We start from the raw sequence: 24,509 nt of genomic DNA on the forward strand, positions 1-24,509 counted from the left end.
ATTACATGTTAAGTTCTGACTGTTTCTACAGTGACTTGGGTTTCATTCATATTTAATAGTATTTAACAACATTTACTGTACTAATTGTAAACAAGGTTAACAACTAGTTCATTTTAAATTGTATCAACAAAACATCTCACAAATTGTGTACATACAATTGTTCTCGTGTATACTGAAGTGTGTCATTGTGCATCAGTTTGTAAACTTTCTCCTAAAAATAGGATAAAAATGACATTGCTTGATACATTGTCGAATTTCAGGTATTGAGTCTACCTGATTCTGTAAAGTGTGAACTTATTAAAAATTTCCACTTTTGAAGCATTATGCACATTCGTTCGAATACTTCTATTTCCAGAAAAATTTCATAGAAGTCTTCAATCGCATTTATGTTTAACAAATGGCAAAATGAGTGATCTAAAGGATATGGACGGAATTACAGAACATTTCCAAGGCACTACAACACTTACCACAACTTTTGAAGGAGACCGAATAGATTCAGTTGAAGATTATATTGTCGATAGTACACAAATGGAAAAAAATCGGCAATCATCACCGTTTATAGAACGTGATATAGATGAAGATACACAAACTGTTGACGAAGAAGAAGAAGAAGAAGTGGTAGAGGATTATGTGCACCATGATTATGCAAGAGAGTCAAGCAACATAAAGAATGATAAACAAGTTTTTCAAGAGAAAATGAAAGATATTTTACAGGAAATGAAAATGAAAGAAATTATTCGTGAGAAAAAGGTTGATACTAATCTAAAACAATCTAATCCATACCCAACGAGTAATAGGCCTTTGACACCTGAATCGATTGATCAAACGTTTGATCATTCAGGTGATGATAGTTATATGAAAGATGAAGAGGTAATTGAAGAAGAGATACAAGTGGAAGAAGTAATTGACGAAGAGAATAAAGTGACAATGAGAGTCGATGATCGAGAAAGTTCTGTTCAATATGAATTTGAACCAGAACCAGAGAATGACAAATTTATTGAAACACAGGCACAAATGAAAAATGATGAATTTCAGTATGAAGGACGATTATCAGAAAACATCACATATAGATCAGAAGATTCGAATTCACAAAGTCGTTTGATTTATGATGAAGTTCCGGCTATGAACTCTAAAACTAATGATATAGTTAATTTTGTTCAAGAACATGTACAAACTTTGAAATTAAACGAAGAGCCGCAGGCTAATGTTAAATATTCTGAACAGTCTAAACATTGTCACGTATCGACTTTCTATAATGAAGCGATAGTTGATCATGCAGATAGAACATTACCAATTTCATCTACATCTCCGACACTGACAGTTGTACAAACATCATCTCAAAACTCGACAAATTCTAGATCTCGTTCAATTAGACCAATATATCAAAGTTCAGTAACTCTGTCTAATCACAATCAATCAACTCCTCATAATTCCAAATCAGTTATGCATTATCCTGTTCGTAGAACATATTTACCAAGAGAAGAACCCACGAGTCCAACAAGAACTGCAATTCATATTGGATCACAAGTAATATCAGAACAAAGTGGACCATCGTTTACAATATTCTTAAGACGTCCAAACAGTGAACGCCATTGGGGCTTTTCATTTTATGGTGGAGCAGAATATGGATGTCCACCGTTTGTAAACAAAGTAAAGTTAATAATTCTATCTTATAAATTATAATTCACTTTGTTTTTGGGTACATTTAATCAGTAAATCATTTATCTTTCAATCTAAATTCCAGATAAGCTGCATGATTCACTTTAAACATATACTAATTTCAAGAAGCATTTCTTTATCTTGATAACCTGTCAGAAATAAGCTATAATTCTATGAAAAAGATAAGTAAATACATTATTTTTACAAGTATTGCGATTATAGATTTTTATGAAGACAGTTAATTGGTAATGATGACTAATGGTATAGAAAGAAACCTTCCTCAGAAATTGCATCGATATATCAATACAGTATAAGAACTAACACTATAAATATCTTCAACACTTCATAACACTTAAAATGCACTCCACTATATTAATAACATTAAAATATGATGTTATATCCCAGGTTTAATCATGGTTGCTTGACCTAAAGATCAATAAGTTATGCCTGAAGCACAGAAATAAGAAACCAAACAGTTTTTCAATTAGTTATTAAGTAGTTGGATGAATACTTTTCAGTAACGCTCGAGGTATAGTAAAGTATCCACTAACACTTGTCTGCTCATTTGAAATGAATAACGATTTACATTTCAGTAAATTTTGTTGATATAATAATGACAAATAACAAAACTGTATGGTAGATAAAATATAAAAATCCATCCTCTGTACGACAGAAAGTTCTGAGACGAATCTCACTTGATACAACATGTTCATATTTGTAAGAAAAGTTATATATATAATAAGGTTGTTTTTATGTCTCCTAAATGAACTCATTTAGACTTCGGATAAGTAAGTTACTGAAATTTAGCATTAAATGTGATAAGTGCTATCGAATGATCATCAGTTATTATCGAGTTAACATTTTAATTTCATTGACTTTTCCCAGACCGAAATGATTAATTTACATAGTGAATGTAAGTATGACAACTAAAGTTATCCCATCATGATCGAAGGTTAAAGGTTAAATAGCTTTGTTTTGTCTATTTCTTGTTGTTTTCTCCATTAACTCCTATGACTTTTTAACTTGAAATATACGTTTACTAATTATTTAGCACGAAAAACGGCAAAAAATTATTTTTTTACAGACTGATAAAGTCACTCAATTATTTTATTTAAGTTTTACTATTGTGCTACTAACAATCATCGATTGTTGAAGTATTACTCAATAAGTAAATTTGTGTACAACAAAGTAATCATCAATTACTTTTCATAATCTCCTTTTACTAATGACACTGCTAGTGATGGCTATTGGTGGTGTCGAGGTTTTTAAGTAAGGTGGTTTATTTTTACAGAGCTTCCATTGTCATTCTGAACATCATCAACTACATCAACAACTTCATATAGAAATAAGTGGTAAAGATATTCAGAATGATAATGAAAACTTTAAAATTAAGCTATTTTGCTCACAGAATTCAACACTATCAAAAGCATCTATCTGAGTTTGTCATTTCAGTAATGAATACTTTCATAAAATTACAATTAATTTTCCGGTCTGTAAGGTTACTTCAAATGGTCCCACTAAAATCATCAATGATGAAATGTTTATACATTTATCTAAAGATTTTTTAAGTATTGTGTTTTTATTTTGATATTATAATGAACATACTTTTATCAAATATTCACCGTGTCTGTTGTGAGTCAGTTACACAATGAAGACATTGGTGGACGGTCGCGCAATATCATAGATTGTTTGGAGTTAGACATTAACATTGTTGGATGGTCTTGAGGTTTACCGTTCGCGCGCGAGACCGAGGGCCCTGAACTCGAGTTCCACATGCGGGACCATGTGTATGCACTGCTGAGGAGTCCCATACTAGGACGAAACGGCTGGACAATGCTTCCAGGTTTTAAATGGTGGTCTAGCATTGATTCATTCACGATATCAATCTAAACTTGACAACCTCCACACTCCTATATTGATTCATACTTACCTATCTTTATTTACAAACGTAATCTTTTAAAACATCAAGGAAGTAGTTGTAAAAGTTTGCACTTTTCTATTGCTTATTTTAAAATTTATCAACTGATTGTAGTGTTATAATTAAAGTAACTTTTTATATTCAAACATTTATGCATTTCTAAATGAATTAATCAGTCGTTTGACTTTTTTAAACTGCTGTAATTGTGATAATCAGTTACATCATTTTAGAACTAAACTGATTTTGTTTTAGTGAAATTTATTCAAGACATTCCTTAATATCATTTTGTGGTATCTAAAATTGGTGGATTGTAATTTGATTGAAAGTATCAAACGGAAAATGTCAATGCAGATGTGTGGTAGATTTTCTACTCTATCTTAACAATGTATTTTAAAACTTAACGAGCTTACAAACGTTTATATGGTGTTATATGCACATTTTTCATTTTCTTCATCGTGATTTGGTCATTTACTTTCCGTTTGTCTATCTTACATTATATAAATGTATTAGGAAGTGTTTATCTGATTAAAAACAATTGTTTGATGTCACTATGTTGTTAATTTATACCTAACTTTGAGATACTTTGTTGCGAATGAGCTAATGTATAGAGGAACCTGTGAATAAGATTCAGGAGTAAAGATAACGGCTAGTGAACGACTAGTAAGCACACTTGATGTGTACTTGGGAGCTAAGCTATTTATACCATAACCTAAGTTAGCACTATGTGAATTATCCAGATATTTTTGATAAAATTCAGAAATAAATGAATTAATCGCACAACCATAAGTTCAGTGTATCAAAACATTTTGTACACATCATGACTGTATATGATAAATTAGTATTTAAAAGAAAAACTCTATAGTAAATGGAAAGAAACATCATCTCTATCAAAAATCCACGAAACTAATTTACAAGGAGATTTACATAATCTTCTTGAAATGGCCTGTATGTTTTAAACAAGGTTAAAATTGATATAGCATCAAATTATACCGTTTTAACCTACATCCAATTGAGCACGACATTAAATTGTAATTTGATGTGTTACTTTTCCAATAGTTTATGAAGAATGGTGTAAGTGATTAAATATGGTTCCACTTTTTAAAGTATGGTTTTTTTGCAAAAGATCGTCTGTAACTTCACTTCTATCTGACGTTTTTGTCGATATCGTCATTCAGAAGAACGATGAACGCTCCAAGACCTAAACATCCAGCTCAGATAACAAAACCCCACCAAAATTACTATGTAATTATCAGAGAGCGACATTCAAATTTATGATATTGATTAAAATTCTTAAAATACTAACTTATTGAAAGCAATTACTGGTAACATCAATAAAATTTAGTAAAGTTAACTTTCTGGAAAATATTTTGACACACTAAAGGTAACTTACATTATTAACTAAGATTATTACATAGTTACAATTTCACTAGTGATCGAATTCACTTTGATTCATAATTCAATGATTTACCTTTTTGACTCCAGAAACTTTTCACACTTCTGTTATTTCTTAACTGCTATCAGTGATTTATTATCACAATGTCTACTTGAGTAAATCTGAAAATCATGACTCCATGTTAAGGACACTAAGAAATACCGTTTAAAACTAATTACTAGTGATCAAATTTCTTACACTTTTTCTAATATATTTTCCATTGTAAATATGAGGTAGTTGAAGAAATGGAATAAATTCTATTCAAAGAAGAGTCAGTCAGTCAGTCAGTAACAACGTAGAACTTCGTACGTACGTACATCAGTTCGAGTTGCCACACCACATTAGCACAGAGATACAGTTGTCGATTCAAATACCGTAGTGGTAGAGGTAATAAGAGTATAAGCAGTAATCGGGAAGATTAGGGTTTGGAGATGTTATTTAAAGAGTATAATCCAGTGAAATAAATCTGGAAAGAGGAAAAAAGGGACATGAAGAATTCAGAAGATTAGAATTTGGGAGAACACAGAGAGTGGATGCACCTGCGCCATTGCAAACGATTTTGAGCCATATCATTCAACGTCTCTAACCATCGGTTGCTATCATCTCGCGGTCCCCAACCAGGTAGTCTACACCTACCAACATGACTCAGTTCACTTGTCAGTGACTTCATGGACTTGTGCCATGTTTTGGTTTGGCCGCCCCTAGCTTTCTTCCAACCTACTCCTATACCACTGAACATAGCACGTCGAGGCAGTCGGTCGTTGGGCATACGTAACACGTGTCCCAGCCATCTCAACTGATGAAGTTTCACTACTTCATCAATTGATTTGCCATCCTTACCTAGTACCCGTTTCCTAACAACTGTGTTACTTACTCGATGGTCCCAGGATATACGAGCAATGTTTCGAAGACATCTATGATCAAATACTAGTAGCCTACGGATATCCTCTAATCTTACCGACCATGTTTCACTGCCATAAAATAGGACGGAACGAACTGCTGCGCAGTAAACCCGTCCTTTGATTGATAGACGGATATCTCGCCTACGCCATAAATGACGCAAGTTAGCAAAAGCTAGTCGAGCCTTCTGTATCCGTGCTGAGATTTCGTCACACACCAGACCACAAGGGCTGATGAGACTTCGAAGATAAGTGAAGCGGTCGACACACTCAACTACTTCACTCCCTATCACTAGTTCGGGTGTCGATGTAACCCAATCCTGAAGCAACATTTTGCATTTCGAGGGAGAGAATCGCACGCTTAACATGCTTGCATTGTTGCTTAGAGTGGTCAGAAGACTCTGCATTTTGTCAGCGTCTTCACCAAATAAAACTGTCATCAGCATATTCTAAGTCAACAAGTGAACCTCCCGGTAAAAGTTCAACCCCTGGAAATTTAGATGAGGAGAGTGTTATCTCTAAAAGTACGTCGACCACAAAGTTGAACAAGAATGGGGAGAGTGGACAGCCCTGACGAACACCACTTGAGGTAATCAATTCTGATGACAGTTCGCCATAAGCTCTCACTCTACCAGTTGTGTTCGAGTAGAGAGCCTTTATAAAGTTAATGTACTTCTTTGGTACTCCTTTCAGTGACAAACACTGCCATAGAACCTCACGATCAACAGAGTCGAATGCTGCCTTGAGGTCGAGAAATACTACCATTATGGGGCGTCTGAATGTGTGTCTGTGTTCTAGAACCTGACGTAGTGTGAATATCTGATCTATACAACCACGTCCAGGTCGAAAACCGGCCTGGTTTTCTCTAATCTGCTCTTCACGAGCTTTGATTAGGCGTCGAAGTATTATTGAAGCTAATATTTTAGACACTATATTAGTCAAACTGATTCCTCTGTGATTGTCACGAGAGAACTTTTGTCCTTTCTTAAAAACTGGCACAATCAGTGATTGAGACCAGTCAGATGGGATTACGTCCAGTTCCCAAATCCTACCTAAGACCTCGGTTAATCTCATTGCTAATACTGGATCACAATCCTTAAAAATCTCAGGAGTAAACCTATCAGGGCCTGCTGCTCTCCCTCGCTTCAGATTTTCAACTTCGTAAAGAGATGGAGGACCTACATTAACTTGCCATTCAGGTTGACTAGAGATCGTGGGAAACCGAAGTGTGGCTGAAGGCCAGTTGAACTGATCCCTAAAGTGTTCTGCCCATCGATCCAATCTCCTGGATTGAGAATGAATAATATGTCCATCTTTCTCTGAGATTGTTTCGCTAACGGTCGGGTTCCTAATTCCGGTTTCCTTAACGAGTCTGAACAATTGTCTGCTATTACCTATTGCCGCTGCCTTTTTCATCTCTCTTGCTTTCGCTACCCACCACTGTTCGCGATCATTGCGTAGACTTCTTGTCAGCTTGCGCTTAAGCTGACTCCGCTCTTCATTATGTTCAGAGCCAGGTGGAATGAGTTTCCGAGCATCTATCAGTGAGATAGATGCTGCTGAGATCCAGTGTTGCTCCCTAACCTTCTGGTTTACCTTACTAGCAGATATCACTGCTGTTTCCACAACTTTTCGGATATCATTCCATGCTGCATCAGGGTGGGCATCACATACATGGCTGCCCAACTGTTTTCCTAGTTGTTCCTGAAATATACTCTTAGCTTGACTATCATTAAGTAGGACCCTAATAGGTTTCCTTGCAGCGTCTTTCCTACGTCCAGTAAGACGCAAGCAAATACGCGCTCGCACTAGAGCATGATCTGAATCTAGGCATGTGCTCCAGAATGAGCGACAGTCTTCTATCGAGCTCCTCCATCGGTGGCTGATAGCGATGTGATCTATTTGGGTCCAACGTTGGGACGAATTAGGGGGTCTCCATGTTAAAAGATGTTTTTCCTTATGTTTAAAGTTAGTATTTGCAAGGAACAGGCGGTTATCTGAGCATAGCTGCAACAGACGGTCGCCATTATCTGTTCTTTGAGCCACGACACCATAAGATCCACCTAGGTGTCTTTCCCTATCGCTTAGTTTACCTACTTGAGCATTAGTCACCGGCCACTATTACTACATCCGAGCGCTTAGCTTTTCGGAGAAGGTCCGAAAGCTTTCTGTAGAACTCATCTTTTACATCATCTGAGCTGCAGTCAGTGGGAGAATAGGCAGAGACGACGAAGAGGCAACGACAACTTTGACTGATACTAATTAGTTTATTGAAAGTCAATAAGAAATAACTACTGTATTATGTCATATAAATTGCATTGATTACAAAGGATCGTCTAGCTAAATGTTAATAGAATGTTATATAATGAACTAAACGCTTTTATTTTACCAGATATATCTGTAAGATTTGATTAAGTTGTATTAATTAAATCAATCAATTTCTCCGCTCAATTCGTTCCTTCTTTATTTACCAAATGGCAAAATGGGAATTTTCACAATATTTTATTGCTTTAACTAGTAAAAGAGGGCTGAGATTATTCACAACAGTTCCAGTGTTCGCTGTATGTATTATACACAATACTTTCATTCATATTACCATTTATTTGGTAAACAAATGTTGCATAGATTAGAATGAAATTTCATTAGGAATTTCATTTCAACTATATGAAATTCTTTGCAACTATTTACTATGAATATGTCCGATATAGACAAACCAGAACATGCCAGGTGATAAACACAAATATAGTGAACATGTGGCTTAAAATAGAATCTTTATTTAACTTTACACTTTAGTACGTAATATTTATCCACTAAATGAACAAAATATAACCTAAATCGCTGTATATGATAATACTAAGTGAGCATTGGATGTACTGAGAATAACGTCGGATACTTTATTGTAGTACCATCTAATAAATTTATTCTTTCTGACATTACAATCAACAACTTTTTTTGGGTATAATATTTTGTGGTTTTCATATTTGATATTTTACTTAATGTCTATAATACGAAATAACCTTTTATTGAATTAATTTACTAATCATATGACTGACTATGTAGAAAAACATCACAAGATTTATTCGAAAACATTTTTTGTCAGATGGTATTCAATCACATTGACAAGGTTGAATGTATGTATTCAGAATAATTTCATTTATTCTTTAGCCAAATAGAAATATATCCTAACGATTCGCTACAGTGTATATTAGTTTAATTATTCCTTATCATTATGTTTATATCGTAATTAATATTTCCAAAAGTAAAGGTGGTTAATTTTGTAGATCAACGAATAAGTTAATGTGAGTTCATATGAAGTCATATTGTAGTGAACAAGAACATGGGTGGGGACAACCTAATGTATTTAGTACAAATTTACAGAGTTACTTGTTAAAATAGAAAAACAATATAGCAAATCGTTAATTTGCAAAATATCATTCCATCATATCAAACTGGATTGTTGCTGTTTCAATCATCAATCCATTGTCTCACTTTTCATTGTCCATGCGTTTTCTTACAAATTGCATTGTGTTCTCGATCTTCCTTTTTCAATCTTCACCCATCTTCTGCTGCCAGACACTACGTTCCTGACTCGCGTCATATACTACTTACATCAATATAAGTAGCACGCACCACAATATATCTCATAATCTTTTAGTACTCATATTCAAGTTAAGAGTTTGCCGAACATTATTTTATTAAAAGAAACGTAAGTAGTGGTTATGATAAATAAAATGATAGTACAGTATAGCACGATTTGTAGAATTTCAGTAATAATTACATTTCTAAATGAAGAATTTTTAATCAGAAGACTTGATAAATCAATTAGAGATTTATTGAAAACCACAAAGGACTTGATATATAATTCATCCCAATTTTAAACTCTTCAGTAGTATGCACTTTTGATCATATATGAAATAAAACTGAGGAATTTCAAGTTTCGCGCCTGAAGTCCAGTAGTAATACTAACTCTCACACAGAATATGTGACTCAAGGTCAAATGGATGAACTAACGAGTCGAATTAATTAGATTGATTGTACTGATAAACCGGGGAAACTTGTTAATAATATATTCTAAGAGACCAAAAAGCGATCAATAAAACATATCCAATGATTTGGTGATTTTTATTAATCAAGTACAATGATTTTGTACTCTCGCCTTTTCTCTTTCTCCTGGTGATCGACTGGATCATGAAGACGTCAACATCTGAGGGAAAGCATGGGACACAGTGGACAGCTAGAATCCAGCTGGACGATCTAGACTTCGCAGATAGTCTGGATCTTCTATCGCACACGAAACAACGAATGCAGAAGAAGACGACCAGTGTAGCAGCAGCCTCAGCAGCACTAGGTCTCAATATACACAAAGGGAAAAGCAAGGTTCTCTGATAAAACACAGCATGCAACAATCGAATCACAATTGACGGGGAAGCTCTGTAAGACGTAAAAACCTCTACATATCTGGGCAGCATCATTGATGAACAGGGTGGATCTGATGCAGATGTGGAGGCGCGGATCGGCAGAGCAAGAGCATCATATCTACAACTGAAGAATATCTGGAACTCAAAGCAACTGTCAACCAACACCAAGGTCAGGATTTTCAATACAAATGTCAAAACAGTTCTACTGTATGGGGCGGAAACCTGGAGAACTACGAAAGCTATCATCCAGGAAATACAAGTGTTATTAACAGTTGTCTACACAAAATACTTCGGATCCGTTGGCCAGACACTATCGGCAACAACCTACTATGAGAGAAAACAAACCAGATTCAAGCGGAGGAAGAAATCAGGAAGAAGCGCTGGAAGTGGATAGGACACACATTGAGGAAAGCACCCAACTGCGTCATAAGGCAAACCCTCACATGGAATCCTCAAGGCCAATGGGGGTGAAGAGGAAGACCAAAGAAGACATTACGCTGAGAAATGGAGACGGACATGGGAAAAATGAACGAAAATTGGATAGAAATGGGAAGAATGGCTCAGGACAGAGTGGGTTGGAGAATGTTGTTCAGCGGCCTGTGCTCTATTGGGAGTAACAGGCGTAAGTAAGTAAACAATGATTTTGTGCTCATCAATGAACATATTAAATAGTTTTAAACTCAAATGAAACAGATACCTTAATATTCAGTATTTTTTCAAATGACATAGATTCATATTACGGATTTTTTTAGATAAGTCAACTTTTCTAGTTTATGTAACTGAAAGATTTCATTAAACGTCAACAATCAATCTTCTTGTAATACAATGAACGTACATTAACTTCAGTATAGCATTCATATATGAACCTTTATACAGTTGTTAACGCGAAAGAAAAATCCCTAGTTTATGCATCTATTTTAATGACATAAGTATAAGGTATTTCAAGCTCTTAACATTGTAAGTTTCCATTTATAATTTATGTCAAAATAAATAACTTATTCAAGAAAATATCCCTTTTCTAATGTCTTCTGAAAGAATGCTGTTAAACATTTGTATCCTCTTTTCCTAAAAAAGAAAAGAAAATCAAATCAAATTTTAACCATTTGTGAATTATGTAATAATGACATTAGAATTAAATGAATGATGGCTATCAGGTGTTTGAAAAGAAAAAAAGATTAAAAACTAATAGAGAGTGAAAAGGAGGTGAAGCAAGAAATAGGCATTCATACAAATCATTGTTGACAATTGATCAATGAATTTATAAAAGTGCAGAGAATATTTCACTTTGAAGGACGAAAGTAGGAAATAATTCAATTGTTTATAAATAGGTTCTTATAGTTCCACTTACCATAACTTATGACCTAGTTATAATAAATATATAACAAATATGTCATTAAAAGTGTTGTCATATATTTTACTTAGAAAAGAACTTGAATATTATGTATATTGTAAAATTGTTTTTTCTATGGTTGATTGGTTTAAACATTTGGTTGTTTATGTTTAATGCTACTGATAAAAGTTCAACATTTCTTTGGTCATTTAATAAGCCCTTTTACACTTTTATACAACACTACGAAAGCTGAATTTAGATCAATCTTGTGATCTGTTTCAATTATATATTATGATGATGTTAAGTTGTTCAATAAAACGTTAATAGAAAAGGGCTATCCTCTGAAATTCATAAATAGATGGAAAGTCCATGGTACAGCGAGACCTACTGTAGCCTTGGTAGAGAAAAAGCCTGTCTACATCACCTTACCATTCAGAGGTGATTCAAATAGCCTTTTATTGAAACAACGACTTAAATCAGTCATCAATAAAACGTATTGCGCAGCAAAGGTCATCATCAAAGAAAGAACAAGGTGCATGCTTCATTCAAAACCCAAAGTACATGGAAACGATTGCGTCACATCCCACTGTGTTTATCAATTTAAATGTGTGTGGTCACACATACATAGGGAGGAGTAATCGTGATCTCAACATTAGGGTGAGTGAACATGTACCCAAATGGCTTCAGAAACAAATACAATCAAGTGACCCAATAAGAGCAGAGGATAAACATCCATCATCCTCTATTGCTAAACATATAATTGAAACAGGTCACAAGATTGATCTAAATTCAGCTTTCGTAGTGTTCTATAAAAGTGTAAAAGGGCGTATACTAAGGTTTATTGAAGCCTTAGCCATACGAAAATTCAAACCCCCTTTGTGTGTTCAAAAACAGCTTGTTCTTACCTCAAACCTACCCTGGTAATATTGACTTATTATCCAGAGTGATTAGGTTTCAAATTGTGTTCACATTATTATTATTATTTCTCTTATCATTATACTTATCTCCTCTTACCCGTCTCTTGTCTAGTTGACCTTTTATTTTTATATATAAATGCTCTTAACAAGTATATGTGTGACCAGATTGTTCGAAATGTATTGCGCTAATATATCACATAGTTCTGATAATCTTCGTCTTCTAATATCATTATCGAAATTTATCAAAGGGACTAATTGTTTTACATTTAATAAGCCTTAACACATAGATGAACTTAACGGTAGATTTTTCTTCCTATTGAATTTCTGTATTAAGTGAAAGAGATGCTAATGAAACGGTCATCCAGTGCTTCCAAGCTTTCCATGACGGTCTAGCTTCAACTGGCTCATGAATTCAACTAGAAAATTACAAAACTCCCTTCTGAGAATAAATAATATTTAATTTGTAATATTTTCTAACCTATTTTAAAATTATGGAAAGTATTTTTGTATTATGAGAATCAGATACGAAAAATAAAGATTTCTAATCATTTTGTTGAAGTGATGTTATGAACGCTGGTTTAATTTGTAAGTTGTATCCATCGTAGATCGATTTCGTTTGAGGTCCTATAAAAACTCAAGGAGTACTGGTATAGAACTCGTCAGCATTTCGTATAAACTTGTGATGATTACAGACTTTGAATTAAATCAGTGTTCATCAAACTTCTTCAGTTAAACTGTAATAGCACACTAGCCATTTTACTTCAAGATAAACTTAAGGTTTGAGTAATGAGTCACGATTGGTAGAGATCAAGTATGTCAGGAAGGAAACAGTTGTCTCCCAGTGGTATTAAATTATTGTCACACTGTACTGCAAATTGACTGAAGTTAGAACTGTACTGACGTACTAATGGTAAAGAGCACTCTGTTAAACTGGAAAGTTCTGAATTCGACCTCTGGTGGAGTCGTGGGTGTGCACTGCTAAGGAGCATCAATTCGATTGATTATCCTTGCACCAGTTAAATATAAATAGTTCAAACACAGAGTGGACGAAAACTCAGTTTTCTTTTAGTTAACAATGCTTTGTTATTTCTACAGGGTTATAAGTTGACATTGATTATCAGGTTTGAAAACGTCATAAGTAACGAAGGTATATGAACTCAGTAACATCTATAAGGAAAGATGATACGGAAACATGCTCTGATCCAACGAGGAAACTCATGGCTCCACAAAGTTCTGCCACATTTGACTAGTCGTAACGTCAGTAGACAACGCTTTATATGGTCTTGGTAATAAATACATAAAAAGGCAGGTAATCCATTAAGACTGATATTTTGGAAGTTTCACTAATCGGATCAAAGCTTACATCTTACAATAACTTAGATCACTAAACCTTAGGAACACTTAGAAGAAGAATTTAAATGTTAGTTAATCATTAAGTTTTTAATGTCTTCATCCATTAAGATTAGTATTAGTGTTATCCAAGATTCTTGATTCGTTTTAAGATTCCCAATGTTTCTTAATTAAGGGTTGCATATTATTTTGAAACTTAGTTCTCTAAGCTGGATGACTTAATCACTAAGATTTTGTGTTTTTTAGATAGCATCACCAGCACAAACTTCAGATATAAATGTGCTAGATGTACTTATCAATAAGTGACTAGCGGTTTGTTCCCTTGACCTGGAATGTGGTAGGTTGCCCTTAACATCAACGTAAAGGAACCTCTTAAAGTGATATCAACTACGTTACTGTCAATCAAATGATTTCTCAAATTAAAATATATGAAACATCTGAATATGCTTAACACTTGTATTCACTGAACTGTTTGTGCATTGAAGTCCTTACACGTAGTATCAAATCAAATAATGTATTAATCATTATTCTTATTTTCAGGTGACCTCAAATGGATTAGCCAATCAAGCGGGCTTAGAGGTTGGTGACGTTATAGTAAGCATTTGTAATTCCTTAACAGTTGGCAAGACGTACGAACAAGTCAAGGCGGAGATTTTACGGGCTGGCAATGAATTAGATCTTATATTAATCAGGTATGCAGGTATTAGTACTAATGTGATTTTACTTGCAAGTTGACTTACAATTTTATGTTGTTCAAAGAACTTCATTCAAGGAGATAGCAATCGTCAATCGGTTTCATTCTTCATTTGTCTGTTTTACAATGTAAAATACAACTTCCTGTGCATATAATCTATTTGGGAGAAATTGCAATCAGTATTAAATTTTATGTTACAGCTTGACTGAAAAACATTTACTTCCAGATACAGGCAGAGTACAAAATAGCTCGTAATTGAAAAGTATATTCTGAAATCTACTCACATTCCTCTAATTGACTGTATATTAGTGACCGATATCATATAATGTTTTATTTAGTGGTAGTCTAATTATAAATATCTCTTTTGGCTGTAAGCACTAGTCTCATTGACTTAATAACTTGCTTCAACTTATATAATGTTAGGAAGTTGGAGGTAATCACCAGGAAGCCTTGGTAATGTCTTCTTTTGTGAGGCTAAATAATTCGATTTTCAGTCATATATGGAGCACGTTTCCATATACATCTTGGTGACAATTATCGGTTAGTAAAAAAGTCAGTTCTGTAATTTTCTAATGAGCATCACTAATCAACTAACTAAAATTTCAATTTTCAATAGTTAAAGCCAAGTGGTCATGTGTACAATTTTCTAATTTATTGTTTAATTAAAATTATTTCCTCAACTTCTAATAATCTTGTTGACATGTTCGACAAAATAAAAATTGAAATAATAACATTGTATTACATTTTATAATACTGGACTCTAAAATAGGATTTTTAAAGTTATTTGCACATATTCGTTCACAGTATGTACAACTATCTCGATGACCAGATGTTTGTCCCCGTTTTTCATAATGCAAGAAGTTTTATTCCACAATTACTGGAAAATCTGTATTGAAATGTTTTATTTTGAAATTCTATTCAAGTGTATTTTTTGTATTTCACCAAAATGATGTATGAATTTTCATTGGAAAGATAAAATACTAGGCGAACACCTACACCTGTTAACCTATCAGTTTTCCTTAACTTGAAAGTTAAAGTATTAACAGTTTTCTATGGTGATAATTGATAGTATTAATATTAGTAAAGGCCTAATAAACGAAATCTTGGGTACGGTAAACCATTTTATTGTATTAGGCTCAATTACACATTGTATTTGTAAAATATGAAAACGATACACTATTTGAATACACCTTATGCAAATCTCCGGTGAATTGTCTGTTAAAAGCACTGTCGTCCTCTGAATCCTACTGCCACTTGGACTGATTCTGTTTTTCTTTTTTTTCTACTCATGCTCCTCTTTTGTCAGTAAGAATTCTACTTCTGATTTTCGAGACAAACTAATGAATTCTGTTTGTATAAGTAGCACACATCACAAAAGTACTTGATTCAATTTACGTAAACTTGACGTGATAAGTAACATAATTATGGTTTGATAGTGTTCTATTTTCTTAAGTCAAGAATACAATCTTTGAGGATACATGACCATCAGATGAATAAATTTGAACTACGAATTGTTTTTATCATTACAAAAGTTTATGAATGCTTTGATTAGATCTGACATCTGTGGTGAGGGTTTACTTGTTGTTGAGTAAATATCCATGGTGTAAGCTTGTTCTTGAATATATATATAATTTATTGTTTTTGATCATATTGATTTTGTTCTATAACCAAAACCTTTTTTTCCTTATTTCTTAAAGACGAGGTGTAGACTTAAGTAAAGTTGCACAGATTGCTCCACATATAATGACTACATCATCTTTTGGTCATCAATCATCAATTGATTCGGATAGTAGTAGTCAGAGAAAGTTATCAACAAGATCATTAACACGAGGTCGATCATTCCGCCCGATTCAAACAAAATCGTTCCGTATTTTAGAACAACAGCTTAGTATTAGTGAAAGCACCGGTAATCCAGTTGTTAAACCTAGACAAAACGTCAATGAACTACGTATTATAACCTCACCTAGCTATAGTGCTACATTTGCTAAACCCTATGGACAAAATATAAACAGTCAAGGATTTATTACTGATGTTCGAAATAAACCACAACAAATACATCACGTAACAACGTCAACAACATTTATACACCCTAAATCCAATCAGAATTATAATCAGCCGCAATCCAATTCATATGACTATAGTCATACAGCGAGTAATGTTTCTCCAAATCGGTGGGTAACTACTCAACCTATTCGAATATCAAATTCAATGAATACTAATAATATGAACAATGTTAATTGTCAGTTATACCAACGAAATGAAAATGTCAACTGGGTAAAGGCTACTCCATCTAATCTACATTCTCAAAGTGATTTGTATAATCAAAGTACTTATATAACAAACAGTTACACTGAACAGAGTAAGTATTTTTTTTCCTTACTATTTAGCGATTCTGAACTATTTTTAGCATAATTTAAAATCAATTATACGTAAGAAGATAACAATTTAGGTTGAAAACAAATATGAGTTGTAGTAATAAAAGAATTGTTGAGGTGATTAGTTGACCGAGTTCTCAGGTTAATTACCAACTCATCTAATAGTCACTTTGTGTAAATAAGTTAATACAATCAGTTAATTGCTTCTCAAATATACAATAAATTAGCACAACACTGAATGGTTAAAATAAAATTCAGTCTTAATTTATAATTAGGTCTGTTATTTCAATCAGTCGGCCGGCTGGCTATCTGACTATCCGACGATTTATGATTATACAGAAATTATCCTCTCTGTGAACTTGAGCTTTCCGTAAAATCCAAGAAAATGAATGTTTGAAACTAAACAAAAAAACTCAAATAGTTGAAACTAAACTAGCCTTGAAATAATAAGAATGGGGGTGAGATAAAATAAAGTATAGAATTCCAGTTAAAGAAGGCATAACTAGGGTCGTGTCATTTTAGATATACTATCATCTTAGCCAGAATCATTGGGTTTAATTCGTCTCAACGAACTATAGCTTTTGTTGTCTGAATTCTAGAGACGTTATTCATATTAATTTGTTGATATTTGGCTATCATAAGGTAGAATATCACACTGAGTAAGCCTCAGTTGCAGATTCCTTGTAATATAACAAATATTTTAGTAGAGAAAATCTTCTTTACAGTGATTTCATTTCTTTTGTAAATAAGTGTGTAACAATCATTGGAATAACTTATGATTCTATTGATACCAGTCCATTGATATTGAATGATTACTTTATTCACCAGTTACCTGAGTTAATATATTATATGGCTCCATAGATTTAAATAAACCAATCACAGTTTAATGAATTGTCTTCAGAATGAGGAGCGCTTTTATCAAGATCATTATTCTCATAACTATAGGTATGAAAATTGAATGAAAATAAAATTCTTACCTATTTTCATGTATTTACAAAGAAAAGTTAAGTACCTCTTACCTACTACACACCTACCATCTTAAAAATGCCACTATATAAATCATTTTTCTATTTCAAAACATAATAAATTTTTCTCTCAAAAACATAACAAAACTCAGTCCAAAGTTTTAATTGTCAAGAGGAATGTTTTTTTTCATAGTGTGTAGAATACTTCAATATGTGGTTCACACAAAATTCTTGAAGTGAATTTTTCAACCCTAGATACACAGTTATGCAATACATAAGTTACTGTCAAAGTAAAGCAAGTCAGTATACTAAAATATTATACTATGTCAGGATAATATGTTGTTTATGGATACATAATAAACATCAAAATTTGTTTGAATTTACAAGCACTAGATAAACTTGGAGCATTGAAACTATTTAAATTATTTGTTAAGTAAAGAATTTACAAACGTATTTATAAATAAAATAACATTTTGTTAGTTCATTAAGTGAATCGTCTATACCTTGTAGAAGGAAACTATAATTTTTCTGATCTGATCCGTGGTTTCACAAATGTGTTAAGAAAAAAAAGTGGACTAACCAATATAAATCTTTTATTTAAACAGTTAGTATGCTTTTTTTGAAGATTTTAACGGATAATCCAAAAGTTATTTTGACTAGTTTATTAAGTCTTTAGTGATAAACGAATATATTTGATCAAATTCATAGTGAAACTATCAAGTTTAAAAAAAAGGTGATATCTCTATGGATTTTGTTCAATAAAAAAAAATAGTTGGAAGAGTTTCGTAGCAAGCTCTGAATTTGAGTTTTGTTTTCCTTTTCACTTGCTAGTGAGAGTTAATTATGATATTCACAGAAGGTATACTGAGTAGTATCTATTTGAGTCTATAAGATGTATACGTTTCCTGAAATGACAATCAGCAACAATCTGAGAGGAAATCTATTTAGCAGTATGGCAGTGATTATTTATTTTGAAAAACGAATAAACTCGAAAACATACTTTATGCTTATATATATCATGAATGGAATCACATGGAATGAAAAGTAAATAAGTTTTAAGGAGGTACTTCGGTGTTGCCCTTTTAAATTTAAATAACCTTTACCGTGTACAATTTTATTCATTTTCAATCTATCGTTTTGGATATTACAAGTAAAAAGCTATAATAGCTGCAAGTCAAAAATAATGTTAAATTAAGAACTAGATTTCTTATTATTGTTATTTCTAATATAATAAGTTCGCCAGATTAAACGAATGTCCAGGATCCAATACTATGAGATTATAACTGGACAATATCAGAAAACATTAATACTTAGGGTGACTTATCTTTTTGTGGTTTGTAAACTAATTCACGAATAATCTTTAAATTGATTAAATTCTCAAGAATATGAAATACACATTATTTTTACGTTGTAAACAAATATGTTGCATGGTTTTTTATTTTATTTATTTAACTTAAGAACAATACTGACATAGATTTTGGACAAATTATTGCTTTAGAAACTTAACTATATGTAAATAAATACATATAATATTGTAATGTTATAAATAGATGATTAACCGTTAAGTGATTACTCTATGACAAATCTATGATCAGAATGTCATTCATCTAGGTCCAAATTTTCTCATCTAAATCGTTTTTATTATACATTTTTTATTAATTATTCTGTAAATTATACTGACCGATATGATTTACATCCAATTACGTACATATTCAATTAGTATTGAGTTAATTAAACCGCTTAATGATAAATTGAATAAATACTATTTTAATTAACTAATTGGGTAATGATTATTAGTTAGATTATCTAAAATACATTTAGTTTTTGTACTGATTCTTATATAATCTATGCTACTGGACTTTATAAATAAAATCGATTCCGGTCGAATTCTGATTATGTATGAAGTTTAATGTGTATGCGATGTAAAGTGTATGAAAACGGTACTTAGATATTCTCACTGTAGTGAGCAAGAACAGAAGTGGGGACAATCGGATGCATTCAAATTACAAAACGTCTTAGCAAAATCTGAGAACAATGTAGTAAATACTTCATTTGCAAAATGTCAGTCAATCATCTCAAACTTCATTGTTTCTTCGCTTCTACAGCAATAATTTACTGTTCTCATTCTCTCTTCTCCGATCTTAACTTTGTGCCACAAGGCATTTTAATTTCGATTCATGATACATACTACTTATATCTGCCGACATCAGTAACACACACAACAGCATCAGTTTATTGCATTTTTTTAACCATACTTATGTATTCAAAACAAATAAAAGAGAATTGATTAAAAGTAAAAGATATTCATCACTATGTGAAGATTTCAACAGTAATCCTAAAATAATACTCGATTAATTTTTATAAGTTAGTTGAAATATACTGTATGAAACCTGTATGAAACAAACAAGGAGATCACTTTATTAAAATAATTAATGAAAAAAGTATATAATTACTGTGAGAATTTTTTGTTATGCACAATATAGAGATAACTATTAGTTTTGACCAAAATATCAATGTAAAATATAATCAGAAACGGTTTTTGTGAATATTGTGGTAGTAATAATAATAGTTGAATTCATGAATCAATTAATGCTAAAACATCATAGTAAACCTGAAAGCATTGAATGGTCATTTCGTCCTGGTATGGACCTTCTTAGTAGCATGCATCCACGATCCTGCCGGTGGAATTCGAACCTAGAACCTATCGGTCTTGCTTCCAAATTTTTCATGATAGTCTAGCTTTAGTTGATTCATCAATTCAATTATTAAATTAAAATATAATCAACAGTAATGTAATTAATTATAACAGTTGTTTGTATTAACAAACATGTAATTGAGCTTATTCAAATAAATATCAATCATACAATCATACAATAAATAATATTGAATATACTAATTTTAAATTTACCACTTATTTTCTGTTTGACTTTTAAAAATTTAGAAAAAATTATTATTTTTGTTTGTTTTTGTAAATAAATTCCCCTTAATTTATAATTTATCACAGTGCTAGTATAATTTGATAACTTCCTTTTAATAAATGAAAACAGTGTTAAGTTTTAAAGAGATATTACATGGAATTACGTTTTATTTTAAAAATTAAGAAAAAAGTTGGACATTAACACCGTTGGATGCCGGCTCAGTAATCTAGTGGCTAAGCGCTCGTGCGCGAGACTGATAGGTCCTGGGTTCAAATCTCGCGGGAGGGCGGGATCGTGGATGCACACTGATGAGGAGTCCCAGAGTAGGACGACACGGCCTTCCAGTGCTTTTAGGTTTTCCGTGGTAGCCTAGCTTCATTTGACTCATGATTTCAACTATTGAAATTATTAAAATCTCCATAAAACCTTTTCTGAGAAAAAAGATTTGTGAAATTTCTAATTTCTAATAGAATCGTAAATGAATGAGATTTAAACAGTTGTAGTGAATTTTCAATCCGTTTATAGACAATAACAATAATCTTCGCAAAGTTTAAGCAGACTACACATAAATAATGAATTAATTAGTCTTCTACAGGTCGCTTAAGTAGTAAAGCAGAAAAAAACGATGTATAAATGCCTATTTATGGATATAAATCACACACTTTTTCAAATATTTATAAGCAATTAAATATTTTGTATTGTTGATGGTTAAGGTTAAGTATTTCAGGATAGAACTAGAGTTTTAGGTTTAGGGTTTCAATCGGGAAATGACATCCGGCCAAATTAAAATATACTTTTTAGCCATTTAAATGAATGTGTCCTGTTCAAGGGAATCTGAGAGAAGTTATCTTAAATTTGATTAATCCATTCAAATATTATAACGCTATCTGGTTGAGGTTTGCTTCTGGAATAACGGATTGTGTTAGCTTGTTGGCCAAGCAGAAACTACATTGAAGAGATTCAGCACTTGATACCTTTAACAATATCGCTTTCACTATACGATAACAAAAAGTAATCTTTCGTCTTCACTTTCTAAGAGGTATAACTGAAGTATTTCCACTGTTCATTTCACGTATCCTGAACTTCGTGTAAATATTTAAAAGCCGTTCTTGGCTTGCTCCCACATTATACTTTGATCAAACGTTTTTTTTTAAATCATTCGGAAATTGAATTTAAGTGTTGAATAACTTAGTTGTGAACTTCACAGACTGCTGATACTGCTGGCGAAATGGACTGACATTCGATGGCGAAGGTAAATTCTTCTGAAGTTAGTCTTCATCACTATCAAACATCATCTGTACAACCATTGGAAATTATGTAGCGATGAACATTTGTTTGATTCTCGTTTCGGATTCCACAACCGTGTATATGCAGGACTTTCGAGTCTTGAGATGAGCAAGATACTAAACTAGGGTGAAACAAGCATGGCTGTCAATCTTTGTTTTTCAATAATTCTCCAGTTGATGTATGTAACAAAAGTTAACTTTGTCCTTTAAAATACACATGGTATTCCTTAATAAAAGCTTTAGAAGCGAGTGCTAATAGCATCAGTTGGACTTGATTTCGTTTATCTATATTAATCCACCTAATGACAGGAAATGAATCCATAAAATGTAACTTAAAGGTCATTAGATAATAATAAAGCAGCATGATTGTGTGACATCTGACTACAACCATTGATAGTAAATGTCTTTTTAAATAGATAATTTAATCAAGTCTGGAATGGCAAAGTAACTGGGAGATCACATTAGATAGAAATAATGCTATTTCACAAAGTGACTGAAACTTGAAAATGTGAATTGTCTAATTTCACTTCAATAGCTTGATGCTATCGTAACTTTACAAAGACTTTAAATCCCTAGGTTCAGACCATTTTAAGACTATGTATCTATTCCCCTTAGAGATACTTAAACATGATGAAATAAATGTTCATTTCTATATTATTTTTAATGGCTTTCTGAATGGTTGAATATTACAAAAACAGTCTAATTTTTCATTTTAAAAGCAAACACTCATTGGAATCAGATTTTCTACTTTTTTTCATCATCAATAGAATTTACTAGTAGTTCAATTATGATTCACCCAGACTATGTTTTAAATGATAAACTATAACATTTTACTCTCTATGACCAGTCTTTTAAACAAAGATTCAACAAATTGTGGTGTTTGAATGAACTAATGATTCCTTTGTACTTGTTGAATGCTTGATTTCGAATTCCAAATACAGTACATTCGTTCGTGCTTATCTAGTACATCTTGATCCGATTACGTTATTTCTGGGATTCCTAGTTCATACTATAATTCAAATACTTTTAATTATCACACAAATACTAACCAATTTTCTGAATTATTATTCACACCATAATTGTATATAATTAATTCACGTACTACTAACTATTTATCTTAAAAAGAAACTTTTATTCATAATTGACACAATTTATTTTATGCATTATTTCTCTTGTTCTTTAGGAGATTCATCAAGTACTAGATCAGTTCCAATCTATTCTACTTCATATTCACCCTATAGACAACTATAAAATCTGGTAGCGGTTCTATCTTAAACTTCTACTGAATAAATAAAAAAATTTTTTCATAGATTTCCTTATATAAAGTATACAATTATATTAAATCATTTTATATGATAAGATTTATCCATTTGTTTCATCAATCTGTTTTATTAAATTATATTTGATAGTTTTGTGATTTTGTTTCGATAAATGAAACTTTCACTTATCTATTATTAGTATTCTACCTTCATCTCTTCTTATATCGTATTTTCTACTATACTTTATAATTTTCTAATATACTTTATCCGAATCTAATGGAATGAAACAGAACTGTTTCATTTACTGAAAAATTGATCATTTTCTCCTCCCTAATGTTTGAACTGCCTTATCCTACTCTACATTATTCATTCGATCAGATTTAATATTATTCTTTTTAAATTTAGTGCAGTAAAAGAAAAAATAATTAATCAATGTTACACATCATTATGTACATTGTACCGTGAACACTTCATATAAATGTACCTGTCATCGTTGTCAAGCCCTTCTCTTAATCAGTTTGACTGATACTTCATATTTTTGTTTTTAGTAAATTTTGACTCAATTGAGTAGTTTGCTTACATTTCCTTCATTTATATATACATATATACAAATTCATTTGATCCTAGTAATTATACAGTTAATTTTTTACCAAAAATAATTTTGATGTAAACTACAAACAACTGAAAGAATAAGTATTTGTCCCAGCTATTGTTCAGTTTAAAGTGAAGTCTAGTTAACTTTAGACAGAATATAACTTTACCTAGGTATTAAATATGCTTCTGAGAAAATTCTCTCGTTTATACAAGTTAACTAGGAAATTAACTAGAAACACAGACATATTTCAAATTGATATCATTTAAGGTTTCTATTTATCAATGACATATTGGTCAACATGTTTCTTAAATTTCGTCATTCAGTTTGTCTACTAACATACAATGTGCCGAAAAACTGAGCACTTTTGTAAAAAAAAAAAGTATCAGGTATTTTTATGTATTCAAAGTTAGATTCTATTCGTTATCAGATATTGTGATAATTAAGAAGTGCTACTGCAATACAGTGAGAGAAGTGTCAACTGCAGCAAAGTATAA

General features: G+C 32.2%; 1 protein-coding gene across 1 annotated transcript; it reads left to right on the forward strand.

Annotated features, from left to right (window-relative positions):
* Positions 1–405: 405 nt before the first annotated feature.
* On the forward strand, positions 406–24,067 carry SYNPO2L (Synaptopodin 2-like; the record flags this gene model as incomplete). The annotated part of the gene is made up of 4 exons (XM_012942004.3): positions 406–1,650; positions 14,464–14,615; positions 16,315–16,976; positions 23,345–24,067. 4 exons carry the CDS (start codon positions 406–408, stop codon positions 23,410–23,412), a joined length of 2,127 nt encoding a protein of 708 aa, XP_012797458.1. The 3' UTR covers positions 23,413–24,067.
* Positions 24,068–24,509: the final 442 nt, after the last annotated feature.

The sequence above is a fragment of the Schistosoma haematobium genome, chromosome 2, assembly GCF_000699445.3.
Source record: "Schistosoma haematobium chromosome 2, whole genome shotgun sequence".
NCBI lineage: Eukaryota > Metazoa > Platyhelminthes > Trematoda > Strigeidida > Schistosomatidae > Schistosoma > Schistosoma haematobium.